At 36.0% G+C, this 14,743-nt stretch overlaps 1 protein-coding gene across 2 annotated transcripts in view; it reads left to right on the top strand.

The window, feature by feature from the left end:
- Positions 1 to 345: 345 nt before the first annotated feature.
- The window catches only part of LOC111061999 (bifunctional lysine-specific demethylase and histidyl-hydroxylase NO66), a 35,758-nt gene continuing 21,360 nt past the window's right edge, over positions 346 to 14,743 (top strand). The window contains exons 1-3 of one of the 2 annotated variants that reach the window (XM_039437328.1): positions 346 to 506; positions 7,171 to 7,806; positions 13,728 to 13,909. In XM_039437328.1, coding sequence (XP_039293262.1) covers positions 7,523 to 7,806; positions 13,728 to 13,909 — 466 coding nt within the window. In that variant the 5' untranslated portion in view covers positions 346 to 506; positions 7,171 to 7,522. Of the gene's footprint in view, positions 511 to 7,170; positions 7,807 to 13,727; positions 13,910 to 14,743 lie in introns of both variants that reach the window. The other variant, XM_039437329.1, reaches the window with a different exon arrangement.

Genomic DNA, 14,743 nt, shown 5'->3' with positions numbered 1-14,743 from the left:
TTCACTAAATAGAATAGGTCGTTCTGTTTGAAATATTGATGAAATTATAATTTATTGTGTTATCATTATAATCACATCACTGTTCCTTTTATATATCATAGCTATTTTGAAATAATTACATTATATAAAACAAAACTTATTGTTAAAAAATCATATTCATCATATCATTGTATCATTATAGCCTATTAGGTATATTGTTTTAAATCAATTTTGTAAACTTACTTTTTCAATGAATAAATGAATATTTTCTTCAAAATCTCCCGCTTCCAAACAGCAATATTATAGTTGATTGCTAATTTGTCGACTAGTAAAAGTATCGACCATCGATATAAAAAATCGATGCTTACGCCGGTTTCTCGACTTTGATTTGAGTGTTTTATCGATTTCATGATGATTGGAAATTGAAATAATATTGTATTTTAGTTTTGATATAATAACATTATAACATTTATTACATAGTTAGAATACTTCATTGTTTAATCTGTGATTTTTGCTCTTTGCTTGAAGTGAGTAAGTTATAGTTTTAATTTCATTTTTTATGATATTTCAAACATTTTAAGAAGACAACCACGTGAGTTGTCAAGTTGTTTTTGCTAGTTTAATAAATTTTATTCTTATCGTCCAAATTACAGGATTATAATGCAAATAAAACAGGTTTTAATATTTGAAATCCTTCAAAAATATTTCAATTTATTTAGAAACAAAAATAAAAAATTGTAGGAGTTGGTTGTGACTGAACGGCCAAACATAACCTTAAAAAAATTTATTTATGATAATTATTTTTCTGTTTCCGAAATGTTCTTTCCAAAGATGTTAAAATCAAAGATTAAAACTCAAGACACGTACTCACGAATACATAACTGGATCACTGGATTTCCATGTTATATCGTCCTTATTTAACGATTTTGACAAATTTACGACAGAACTTGAGTTTGTGGCCTAAACCCGGCTTATCATTAAAGACATGAGTTTCTTGAATGCTTGCTAGGCCTACTATCGGACTCTCCGATTATGTATGAACTTTGACTTGGCTCAAGTCGTCGCTTAGGAATCGCACTTTTAGTCAATATTTTTTAATTAATTACTATTTAAGACAATGTTTATAGACAGAATACCGCAATTCGATGTAAGTAAGCGTTACCTATATGCTTCTTAAACTGTGGTTTAATAAACGTTCACGTTAATCTAATACAATGATGCTATCTTCTTGAGTTGGGAAGACTAAGTACATGTCTACTTCTAACTGTTAATTATTAATATCAAATGTTTGTAATGAATTTCAAAACTTACAATATTATTAAACTAGCTCACGTTGACGTCCATCCAAGTTCTCAAGGTAGTGTAACAGATTAAGGTTGCTGATTGGTTGACAGGTTGGCGGCGACCCATTATTATCAACACTATCTGCTACCTTAATCTGCTGGTTTGCCACCAACCTGTCTCCCTGACAACTAAGCTTCTCGCAATTTTGACCACAGGCGTCAGCCAGTCCTCTGGCAAAAAATACCATTGCCGTCAACTGGTCCCCCCGACATCTAATCCCCTACTGGAACAAATAACGCTCACGACAACCAAGCTTCCCGCTAGCCGATCCCATGCTGGATATGAGGGGTCTGCCGATCCCCTATTGTCAATCTACTACTGAGTCGATTGGATGACTGTCTTGCTTATATAGCAAATTTTAGCATGCAGATTATTGTGGGTGGTGATTTTAATATTCATTTCAATCACAGTCTACCAGCGCAGTACAGACTTGAAAATTTGCTCCGGAGTTTCAACCTATATTTTTGCAATAGACTCTCAACTAGAGGTCCAAATTGCATCGACAATGTTGCAACTAATTTAAGCAGTGGTGCTTTTGAAGTCAGTGTCGTAAATCCCCAGGTTGCGGATCATCTTGCCATTGTTGTGAAACTGCTTGTTGGTACTCAAGTCGAGAAAGCCACTGATTGGCATGCTGATTATGAGTTTTGTTACAGAAAGATCAATCTAGGTGTTGTTCATCATTTCATTCAAATTTTTAAAAGTGAGATTGTGCCCATTCTACATGATGACCAGGTGTCCACTGTAAAAATTGATAAATTTTTCTGTGAAATTATCAGTGTTTTTGATTCTATTTTTCCAGTCAAGTCAAGAAGTGGCCGGATGAGCTCTCATGCCCAAACCAGGAGAACTAGAAGGAAAAATGTTGGAGACTGGTTCTCACAAGAATTGAACGTGTTCAGGTTTGCTGTATCTCTTCTGTACCAGAACTATGAGTTGACTCAGGACAGAATGGCTAAAGAAGTAGCATTTAGCAGGTAATTAAGGGCACGGAAGCTTCTCAATCAGGAGGTGGACCGAGCAGTTAAGAGGAAAAATGCTGATGCTATACTTGACTCTCAGAACCCATGTAAATCGGCCTGGAAGCTTATTAACAAGTGCAGAGCGTCTACACAGCCTCAATGTGATTTCAGTCCAGATGTTATGAACAGTCACTATCTGAACTCCGTGGAGGCCATTCTTCAACAGATTCCAGTGACTCAGCCAAATGGTGTTGGAAATGTAGAAGCGCAACCCGCTGTCTTTTCTGTATGGAGGAGAGTCTCGAAGAATGATGTATTGAAAATAGTGACTGCTTTTAAAAAGTCACCTTCTCAGGACATCTATGGATTTACTGTGGCTTTCTTGAAATCAGTGGTTGATGAGATGGCACCTCATCTTGCCAGTGTCTTTAGTCAGTGTCTTAAACTGGGCTACTTTCCGAATTGTTTGAAGTTGGGTAAAACTGTACCTATATACAAAAAGGGAGATGAGAAGGACAAGAATAACTTCCGACCAATTACTGTTACCCTCTTACTCGGAAAAATCTTAGAGGTTGCCATGAAGGATCAGCTAATGGACCATCTTGAGAGGAATAGTTTGCTGTCTGATAGACAACATGGCTTTAGAAAGTCCAAGTCCACACAAACCGCCCTGCTGGCCCTGATCAACGAAGTCATTGATGCATTCGAGAGTGGAGATTCTGTGGCTGTGAGGCTGTGTGATCTATCACGTGCTTTTGACTGTGTGTCTCATGAGCTTCTCCTTGGAAAGTTGAGTCAGTATGGTATAACGGACATTGTTGCTGACACTTTCAAGTCCTATCTTTCTGACAGAAGGCAGATAGTGAATGTTCGGGGTGCATCATCTGGCGAACTGCATGTACGGCATGGGGTACCGCAGGGCTCTGTCCTGGGGCCAGTCCTGTTCATCCTGCATATGAACGATTTGAGAGTCGGCGGAAGTGAGCTGCTGTTTGCGGATGACACAACCCTTGTTGGGAGAGGATCCTCGCCTGCGGCTGCCACCCTTGAGTTGGAGGAGTCCTTTGCTGGTGCAGAACGCTGGTTTCAGGAGAACAAGCTGTTGCTCAACGTCGGCAAGACACAGAATATCATGTGCACTCTGAGAAACCACTTCAATCATTCATTGAATGAACCGGTGAAGCTTCTGGGATTTAACATCGATCCAAAGTTAACATGGAGTGCTCATGTGGATGCTGTATGCAGAAGACTGTCTCGTGTGATCTACCTGTTGAGAAGACTGAGGTGCTTGCTGACTGAGGAACATTTGATTATGGCCTATTATTCACTGTTCCATAGTCACATTATATATGGAATACTGCTGTGGGGACACTCTTCACACTGTGAGAGTATTCTTATGCTGCAGAAGAAGGCAGTTCGGATATTATCATCCAGTGGTCATCTGGAGCACTGTAGGCCACTCTTCGCCAGACTTGGGATTCTCACAGTTTTAACCCAGTTCATCTTTGCTTCCCTGGTTGGTATTAGGAATACCAATCTGACAGTGAATTTGAGGGGGTTGCAGAGTGCCTACTCACTTCGAAATGCTCTCGAAGTCAATGTTCCTCGATGTAGGCTAAGTAAGGCTCAGAACTGTTATCCCAATATCGCTATTAAAATGTTTAATATGCTACCTCCATCTGTGCGTCATTTGAGTGACAGTGAGTTTAAGAGGAGACTCAAGTCCTGGCTGCGTGCCAGACCATACTACTCCTTGAGTGAATTTTTTCAGGAGTCTACAGTTGACATTTAGTGGCCATCACCGTGTTTAGCCATCTATGCCATTATGTTTTATTTTTTGACGTGACAGTGTTGTCAAAAACTTTCTGTGTGATATTGTATTTTTGACGTGATGACAACCACGTGAGTTCAGTTGTCTAGTTGTAATTGCTAGTTAAATTTCATTCTTCTCTAAATTACAGCATTATAATGTCAATAAACCACGTTTCTAATATTCAAAATCCTTGAAAAATATGTCAATTCATTTAGAAACAAACTTGAAATACCGTAGAAGATTGTTGTGACCGAACGGTCAAACATAACCTTAAACATTTTTATTTTTGATAGTTGATTTTCTATATGCGAAGTTTGGAAAACCAAGAAGCTATGTCAGTACCGCTTTGGCTAGAGCACAAAACATTATATTTATTGGATTTGATGATTCATTGGATTGGACGGCAGACGAACTGGGTTGGCTACTATATAAATATTACAACTTATATCTAATAAATTATCAAATCTTATAAATTCATAAGATCTGCTCTAGCCGTGGCGGCTCAAATTGTTGCTAAGGAATTTCACCTGAAATTTTAATCTGTTTAGATAGGATACCGCAATCAGATGCAAATAGGCCTTACCTATATGCTTGTTTAACTGTGGTTTAATAAACGTTTACGTTAATCTAATACAATGATGCTATCTTCTTGAGTTGGGAGGACTAAGTACATGTCTACTTCTAACGGTTAATTATTAATATCAAATGTTTGTAATGAATTTCAAAACTTACAATATTATTAAACTAGCTCACGTTGACGTCCATCCAAGTTCTCACGGTAGTGTAACAGATTAAGGTTGCTGATTGGTTGACAGGTTGGCGGCGACCCATTATTATCAACACTATCTGCTACCTAAAGGTGCGTACAGACTTTCGCTCTGCTCCGCAACCGAACGTCACTCTAGCAGAGCGATTGATGATCGACAGGGGAGCAACAGTGGTTCGACCGGGGAACGCGAGAAGATCTAACATCTTCCGTAACGTTCATGATGGGTGCGGGGGCGGAGCGACTGTGTTTCGATGGAGGAACGAGGGCGGTACGAGGGTGGAGCGTGCTTGGGGCGGGTTGGAAGCGCGTATATGTGTACGCAGCTTAATCTGCTGGTTTGCCGCTAACCTGTCTCCCTGACAACTAAGCTTATCGCAATTTTGACCACAGGCGTCAGCCAGTCCTCTGGCAAAAAATACCATTGCCGTCAACTGGTCTCCCCAACAGCTAATCCTAACGAATAACGCTCACGAAAACCAAGCTCCCCGCCAGCCGATCCCTTGCTGGATATGAGGGGTCTGCCAATCCCTTCCCTATTGGGCATTGAAACCAGCTTGAACCGGGCGGAAAAGTAGTACAATCACAGACACTGTTTCACAGATTCTACGAATTCGATTATTAGAAATAAACCTTGTTAATGTTGTCACTTCTATCACTGCAAACATTCAATGAAATAAACTATTTCTCTTTCCGAATCCAACTGACTTGGTAATGTTTATTTTATTGAATTGGCAAGCATTTTCAGTATGAGTGTCTGTACTTCTCGCAGATGATTCCTGTATGTATGTTTATATTATATGTATATGTATAAGTACGTATATGAGCGGCCTACGGGCCATGCGAGCCTTGCGCTCTGGACGAATTGTAACAATATATGTTGCCAGTATATATTTGACCGAGTGAAGTGAGGTCCAAGATTCAAGTCGACGGTTTGGCATTTCTCTTAATGTTCAAATGTTTATATGTTGCGCATTTACGGCGAAACGCGGTAATAGATTTTCATGAAATTTGACAGGTATGTTCCTTTTTTAATTCCGCGTCGACGTATATACAAGGTTTTTGGAATTTTTGCACTTCAAGGATAATATAAAAGGAAGAAGGAGCCTCCTTCATACGCCAATATTAGAGTAAAATTCAGACTATAGAATTATTCATCATAAATCAGCTGACAAGTGATTACACAGATGTGTGGAGAAGTCAGTCTATTGCTGTATTTCCATAATAAGGTCTATAGTTTCAATCAGGTACTTGTGGATGAGAATACTGCGTGAGGTCTACTGTTCACATAACTGCTATGCATGCCACTAAATACGTTGAAAGCTGAACAGAATTCAATAAACTTCTGTCTACAAAATAAAGTAAGCCTATACTCCTTTACTGTATCCAAACAGCTGAGGTTGGAAAAACAACCCATATTATCATCAAGCAAAACTCTGATCTACGGTTTAGTCTTCAACTTATGGCATTCAAAACTTTAGATTGAGACATTATAGGCCTACTCTTATATTTTTATTTTTCTATGTAATGTGAATTGTAGGAATAATCCGACATTGATTTGTCACTGTTCTCTTTGGAATAACTATCCATTAATTTGTTTAACTATTCTCTTCTGTTTAATTATGATTGATCAAAGTTAATCTCAATTTTGTAATATGGTATTTTTTTCTTTAAGCTCCGGCACTCAAACGTGAGCGTTCGAGGAGCTTGGAAGCGGGTTCGGTGACGACAACCAAGCTCCTTGCACGCTGGCGTCAACGAGTCTCCCCGACAGCTAATCCCCTTCTGGTTTAGGAGGGAACTGATTGTCGGGACCGTAGACGACAACCAAGCTCCTTGCACGCTGGCGTCAACCAGTCTCCCTGACAGGCAATCCCCTACTGGCTTAGGAGGGAACTGGTTGTCGGGACCGTAGACGACAACCAAGCTCCTCTCTCAGGAGCTCGGTTGACGCCGTCAACCAATCCCCTCAAAAGTGGCTCTAAAAGGAGCTCGGCTGACGGGGGAGCTTAGCTGTCGGGGATACTGGTTGGCGCGTTCCCGATATGGCACTGGCCCCTTTCCAGTAAACATTTCAAATTTTATGTTATTTCTCTTTCAGTATTTAGGATTTTCATATTTGAGTTGTACAATTGTTTAACTACTCTTGAAAGTCTAACTACTCTTTGCTTTCTATTCAATTAATAATTTAAAATCATGTCAATCTATTCTTCAGTTCAATTCTTCTATTCAATCAATCATTTCAATCTATTCCATTGATGATAAAAAGAGTTGGCTGATTAATTCACTGTATTCATTTGTTTCAGATAAGTAATATTTGAGAATGGTAAGAACAAGAGAACAAAAAAGAGCTCTCACAACAATTCCGGCTCTGCGATTTCTCACGGTGATTCTCCAGCCTACAAAAAGAAGAAAAACAAGAAGAAGAATAAAACATTCAATAAACCCAACCCTTTTCGAGGTGTCCCGTTTTTTGACAGAGACGACAATCCGAAGAGTAAATACAGTAAGAAAAACGCACATGGTAATAAAAATTCTCCGACTCATTGGCGGTTTTATAACGATGAAAGACATGTAAAAGACAATACATTTGTGGTTATAAAATGTGTTACTTGTGACAAGAGTACGGTGGTTGAAAGAAATGTAGAAGGAGATAAAATGTGCGAAGTGTCGAAATGTACAGAATGCGAGGCTAGGTACACTCAGTCTGATAACCAAAGTCATCCTAGTGAAGCTGTTTCAACACTCGATCAGAAAACTAGCAGTAAAAAATCGCCCAACTCGAAAAATAATAGCAATGATCAATCGTGTAATCAGAAAAGATGTGAGAAAAATTTAGGAGATTTGAGGATTGATATTGTAAAGGATAAAGCTACAAATGTTGGTGATGGGAAAAATCTGCAGTGGTTGCTGCAGCCGTATTCAGTTAAGGACTTTTTCAGGTGAGTTCGTTCTTAGAAAACTTGACATTCGTTTTTTCGGAGAATATGTCTATATTTGATTTTTTGCGTAGTTGAGAAGTTGATATTGTGGTAATTATTCATCTGTATAAATAAAATTTGAACCTCAAATTTTGACATTCAATAAATTTTTCATGTGAGCACCGAATTTGATGATTTTTTGTTGTGTTCGTTATGTTCAGGTCCAGGGTTATGACCTATCAAATTTATAATCCGACTTCAGGACTCTTTCCTACGGTCCTTCAAAGTTTACATGTAATCCTTATGGGAGAAGATTTGTGAACTGGCCACACACAGAAAGCTGTTCTAATCATTGCGTTATCCAACAGTCGTCGGTAGATAGTAGACAAGAGTGTGTGCTGCTCCGTAACTGCCTATGTATTTTATTCCAAACGCCCCGACTAAAAACAAAATGACTGTTGTGTGTGTAACCATCCAGCAGTGTGGCATCAGGTTAAAGACTTACATACTCTAAAGACACTGCTTTGTTTCAAATAATTGTGATGTTTTCGGTGTTTAGAATTAGATGTGCATCCAGCTTAAGTTTTTTTTTTTTTTTTTTTTTTTTTTTTTTTTTTTTTTTTTTTTTTTTTTTTTTAAGATTACGTCCTAAAGACTCCAGTCATGGAGTATAAGACAAGTCATGTTATTACATAATAATTCTAACACTAAGTAGTTCAACCTAGTTTAGGTTTGAAAGGAATTCTTGTACACTATAAAAAGCTCTATCAACTAAATATTTTTTAATTTGTTTTTTGAAAATCTTCAAATCATCATTACTTTTCAAGATTTGAGGTAGCTTGTTATAAAATTTCCTACCAATATAATCTGGTTTTTGTTCAAATAACCTACTATTGTGACCCATTATATGATAATCTGCTCTGTTTCGCGTATTATACTCATGAACATCTGAATTCTGGATCACACCACTCGTTTTCACATGCATTACAACTTCATATACATACAAAGATGGCACAGTTAATAGACCAAGCTTTTAAATAAAGGCCTACAAGAGTCTAACCTATTCACTTTCTCTATACATCTGAGTGCCTTCTTTTGAATCTTAAACACCCTGTCCATATTTTGTTGAGATGAATTACCCCATACTAAAATAGCATACCTAATATGAGATAGTATAAGTCCATGGTAAGCAGTTAACAGTAGTTTTTTATCATTCAGCCTAGCAAGCTGCCGCAGGACAAATACCCCAGATGATATCTTATTACATATCCTCTCAATGTAAGGATGCCATGTTAATTTCCTGTCCAATAAAATTCCCAAGAATGCTACTTTCTCTTCTTGGTCTAATTCATTTTCCTCTACAAACACATTTATTTCTCTATCCTCTACTGAATTATATTTACTTTTGAATTGTAGGAATTGACATTTCTTACTATTTATTGTTAATTGCCTTTGCTTCAAGAATTGGACAATTGACTGTACTCCAGTAAAAGCATTTATTTCTAGACTATCTAATAAATAATTGTTAAAGATAAGCGATGTGTCATCAGCAAACAACAGAGCTCTGTGATCTTTTAACTCTTTTGGTAATTGGTTCACATACAACAGAAACAGTAAGGGACCCAGAATTGAGCCTTGAGGTACTCCAGCCTGGACCTCCAGTTTTTGAGATTTAATTTTTACTATTTCATTCCCATCCACCTTGGTAAGCTCAACACACTGGTTTCTACCTATGAGATATGATTCAAACCATTTTAGTTCTATACCATTCACACCTACAGTTTTTAGTATTTCCAATAATATTCTATGGTTCACACAATCAAAAGCTTTGGATAAATCAAGAAATATTGCGGCTGCCTTCTCACCTGAATCTATTATATCTATTAGTCTTTCAACAAGGGATACTATTGCAGTCTTAGTAGATTTCCCTTTCTGGAACCCATGCTGTTCATCACATATGAAATTAATTTCTTCCAGGTGCATCAATAGCCTATTTAAAACTACTCTTTCAAAAATTTTACTTATTACATTTAGAATACTAATGGGTCTATAATTTTCAACTCTTTCAGAATCACCGCTCTTGAAAATTGGCAAAATTTTTCCTTGTTTCAGATCATCAGGGAAAATACCCTGCTCTAGTGAAGTATTAAGGAGATGCAATAAAGGGTCCAGTAATTCATTTTCACATTCTTTTAAAATTTTGCTTGAGACCCCATCCAATCCTACTGTTTTTTTGTTATTCAAATTTTTTATTATTCTTGACAACTCATCTCTTGATAATGGATGAAATTTAAATACCTTTTCAATTGGCTCAGCATTTAATGTAGTTGTATTATAAGTATTAGTGTTCAGTGACTTTTGGAGATTATATGCAACCTGTTGATAATACTTATTGAAAAAGTTACAAATGTCTATACTATCATCCATATAATTTCCATGTTCATCGATTATCCTAGGGACATTAGTAACTGTATCTTTTTGAGCTGCTCTCCTATTTCTATTAATTACCTCCCAAACAGCAGAGTTAAAATTGGTACTAGTTGTTAATATTTCAGCTGTTTTCTTACACTTAGCTTTCCTCACTTCTTTTGCATAGTTTTTCTTTAGACATTTGTATTTGACTTCACTCGGAACATCCCTCACTAATTTAAATTCCTCATAAGCTTCCCTAACAATATTTCTTTGAGTAAGAATATCTTCAGTTATCCATTCATCTACTTTGTTTAATTTACTTTTTACTTTGACTTTTTTTATTGGACAGCATACACTAATGTGAAATCTTAGAGTATCAATGAATTGCTTATATTTGTAATTTAGGTTACAACTGTTATAAACACTACTCCAATTTTCTTGAAGCAGTTCCTGCTTCAAACAATTTATATTTCCTAGCTCATATTGCTGAATTTCTTTCACAAAAGTTTTTTTCTGCTTGGATTCTGGCCCTGCAACTTAACATCTAAAATTTGATAGTTATGATCTGATAGATCTGAGCTACCTAACCTGACATTACAACCTTCTATATTTGTGAGGATATTATCAATAATTGTCTGTGAAGTTCGAGTTACTCTTGTATATTCGTGGACCTTAATTTCTAAATTATTCATATTAATAATATCTCTAATATCCTCTGTCATTTTATCCTGCCTGGCAAAATCGGTATTGAAATCTCCTACTACTATAACATTTGTGAAACGAGCGGTTGTAATTTCCAAAAGTGTATGGAGCAGCTCACAAAATTTTTGCCAGTCTCCATTTGGTGACCTATAGATACCTAACACTGCTACCTCAAATCGATCATCAATTTTTAACCTTAGTCCCGTCACCTCTAAATCCATCTCAACAGAAAATCTCTTAACAAAATCCAGTTCATAAGTTTGGGTATGTTTAGCATTGCTAGTGAATATACATACACCACCACTTCTATGAGCTATTCTACAAAATTCTGATCTCAGTGAATAGCCTGGAATCCTAACTTGATTTATTTCCTTTATTTTTAAGCCATGCTCTGTGAAAATAACAATGTCAGGATCCTCCTGTTTAAGAAATACTTCTAATCTGTCAATTTTGTTGCGAAGATACTGAATATTTTGATGATAAATACTAAAAACCTTACCATCTTGTGCTACTCTATCTCTAGCATTTGTAGCTATTTCCCTTTCCCTGTTTTGAGCCAATTTACTAAAAAATCGTTATTTGTTTTTTTGACTGTTTTTAAACCAGAGGATTGCAAACGGCTTTCAATCAGCTCTGCCAATCTATTACAAAAGATTACTTTGCCAGATCGATTTAGATGCAACCCATGATTAGTGAAGTTATGTCTTTTCAGCCTTTCATTTAGAAAACAAATCCCCAGTTGTTTAGAATTCTTATTTTTTAGGCTGTTGATTGTATTATGGATTGATTTGTTTGTCGAATTGATTGCTTCATTTAATTCTGGCCTATCAAACCTATTAGGAATAGTACTTATTATTAAGTTTGTTTTTTTGCTGAGTGGCACAATTTCCTTGATTTTTTCTGTTACTTGAGGAAGATGATTCAAGTTAGGTTCATTTATATTATTTGAGCCACCCAGTACAATTAGATAGTCATTTTCATCAAAGTCTTTAGTTTGTTCCCTAGCTGACTCTACAACTGCATTAATTGATGCACTTGGCTTGAAAAAACATTGGACATCAAATTTATTTTTCAATCTTTTATCAAGGAGATCACTGCAATCACGTCCATGACTGGACGTCAGTAGCAGAACTCTCCCTTTCCTATCTTTATTTCCCTCAGCTATATTTTTGGTTGCTGTCTTCAAAACCTCACTGTACGTTTTATTTCGACCATTTTCAGAGCATTTCCCATCATTTAGGTTAGATTCTATTTTTTTGCATTTGGACGGAGGTTCTATCATACATTTAGTATTATCAAATTTAGATTTTAGTTTCTTTATTTCCTCCGACATTAGACTACATTGATTTTTTAGATTTAGTATTTCTTTTTATGGTCTTCATCTTGTAATTTTATAATCAGTTCCAAAGATTTAATTTCTTCTACCATCCCTAACCTTTCTTCCTCAGACGTTTTTAGAGTTACTTCTAATTGGTTTTTTAAATTAGTGTGGCTACTTTGTAGTTGAGCAACTTTTTCGGCTAAAGTAGTTTGAGGAACTGGGGTTTTTGGTTTTGGCGTTTTTGAATTTTGGTTTTGGGAACGCGTAAGTACTCCCGCTATGTTTACATTTCTATTAATAACCTTCGGTGTTCTACTTGAGCTCATCTTCCTATCTAAGAAATTATATTACTTGCAATAATAATAATTGATTTATAAATGATAGGATTTTAATTTGGTTATAATTTTAGTCAAGTAAACTATCTATGTTTATTTTTAAATCTCGAAAACCTAACCTCAAAATAACCTCTAAACGATGTTTGGCTTATAAAATAGAATTAAGAATTAAAATCTAAAACAAAATGATAAAACGTGATCAAGAAACAATTAATAATGAAATTAATACAAAATTTGTACTTATCCGTGACTATTTATAACACAAAATCTTCCAAAACCCAGGAGCTAAATTATGTATGACTTTCATTCACAAAACCTCAAGGTCAATCAAATTATGAGATGCATTAACTATTTGGCGGTACGAAGTTTGCCGGGCCAGCTAGTATTAAATAAAAAGACTGAGAAATTGTCAAAAACCACAGATTTTATTGAAAGTTAGAAAGACCGGTTTCGGTTGCTACACCATTGTCAATCTCTAATAATCTTCTTAACTATATTCAGATAAATTCCATTTATCAGAGATTGACAATATTTGCAGTAGCAGAAGTCTTCTGGGTGGTTCACAGCATTTAACTTTGAATATTCGTTTAATAATTATTTATCGATTAGCATTTGAATAAATGTAATTAATTAAAATACTATACGTAGTTCGGTTGAAGTCTTGACCTTCTTCATCCATTACGAACAGCTATATGTTTCAACATTAGAATGCCGACATCGGGGTGGTTTACAGCATTTAACTTTGGATTTTCGTTTAATAATGATTAAAAATAAATTTTTGTATCATGTTTGAATTCGATGAGGTGAAAAAGTGATTATACAATTATTGTCAAATCCACAAAAATAAGTTTATTTTAAACCAGACTCGAGTTTCTACGCCATACTTGGCATCATCTTCAGTGGAAAATGAGTTGGAAACAGATGATGCCAAGTATGACGTTGAAACTCAATACTTGGCATCTGCCATACTTGGCATCATCTGTTTCCAACTCAGTTTCCACTGAAGATGATGCCAAGTATGGCGTTAAAACTCGAGTCTGGTTTTAAATAAACTTATTTTTGTGGATTTGACAATATTTAAGTTATCACTTTTTCACCTCACCATGGAGAAGTTCTACAACATTTATGAATACAGTGTAAACTTAAGTAAATGTTTGAATTTATTTGTACAGAGGCTACTGGGAAATTAAACCGCTGCTAATAAAACGCAATTCGCCACAACACTACTCGAGTGCATTCAATCTGACCACAGCGACAGTCGATCAGATTTTAGCTGACAATGCAATTTTCTTCACCAAGCATGTTGACGTCACCTCCTACACAAACGGCGTTCGGGAAACACATAATCCTGAAGGTATCAGTATAAGTATTGTACTAAACATAGAAAAATCTCAAAAAAAGTATCTGAATAAAAAAACTATTGCCTTTTGCTTGAAAAATTGAATAATGCTACGCAACTAGCACTAGCATGTTTGATTAGCAATTGTATTTCTATCCTTGTCTCTCATTCAACAAAGTGGATAGCGCTATCTCTTTTTCTCGCTTTGCTCTGTTGCTAGATCGTCTTTTTACAATGTAGAATTAATAATTAACATAATATTTTGAATGAATTATGAAAATTCATTATGAAATTATTGAAAAATATAATTTCTTACTTAATAAAATATAATTGATTATTTTAAATGAGAATGAACAGTTAATATTACATCAATAAACCTGTACCAGCTACCGTCTATAGAAGGCATTGACAAGACAGAGGATAGGCAACATTGTTCTCCTATCTTTCTCCACCGCCATTATTACATGGACCTCACTATAGTCATAGATAAACGATAGCATAGATATCCCATGGTATAGGGCGTTTATGTCGCAAATTTTACTGTTATCCCAAGCCGATAGTTCACATAGTTCTTTCCTATGCAGCTGTGTGACGCTGGTAGTCTCTCATATTGTGCCGTTCATACACTATCACCCCAACAAAACAGTAAAAATTGACAATAATCGGCTTGAGATAACAGTAAAAGTTGCGACATAAATTCCCTATACCATGGGATATCTACTTACGCTATTGTTTCTCTATGCTATAGTGTTGTACAATATATATTGCTGACGTTGTTATGACACATTGTGTTTTTCAGAATGAATGATTTGATTTGACAGAGCGTTTGGTAGGAATGATAAGCTGTTC

This window comes from Nilaparvata lugens, chromosome 11 (genome assembly GCF_014356525.2).
Source record: "Nilaparvata lugens isolate BPH chromosome 11, ASM1435652v1, whole genome shotgun sequence".
Lineage (NCBI taxonomy): Eukaryota > Metazoa > Arthropoda > Insecta > Hemiptera > Delphacidae > Nilaparvata > Nilaparvata lugens.
This window is presented reverse-complemented; position numbering and strand designations above follow the sequence as displayed.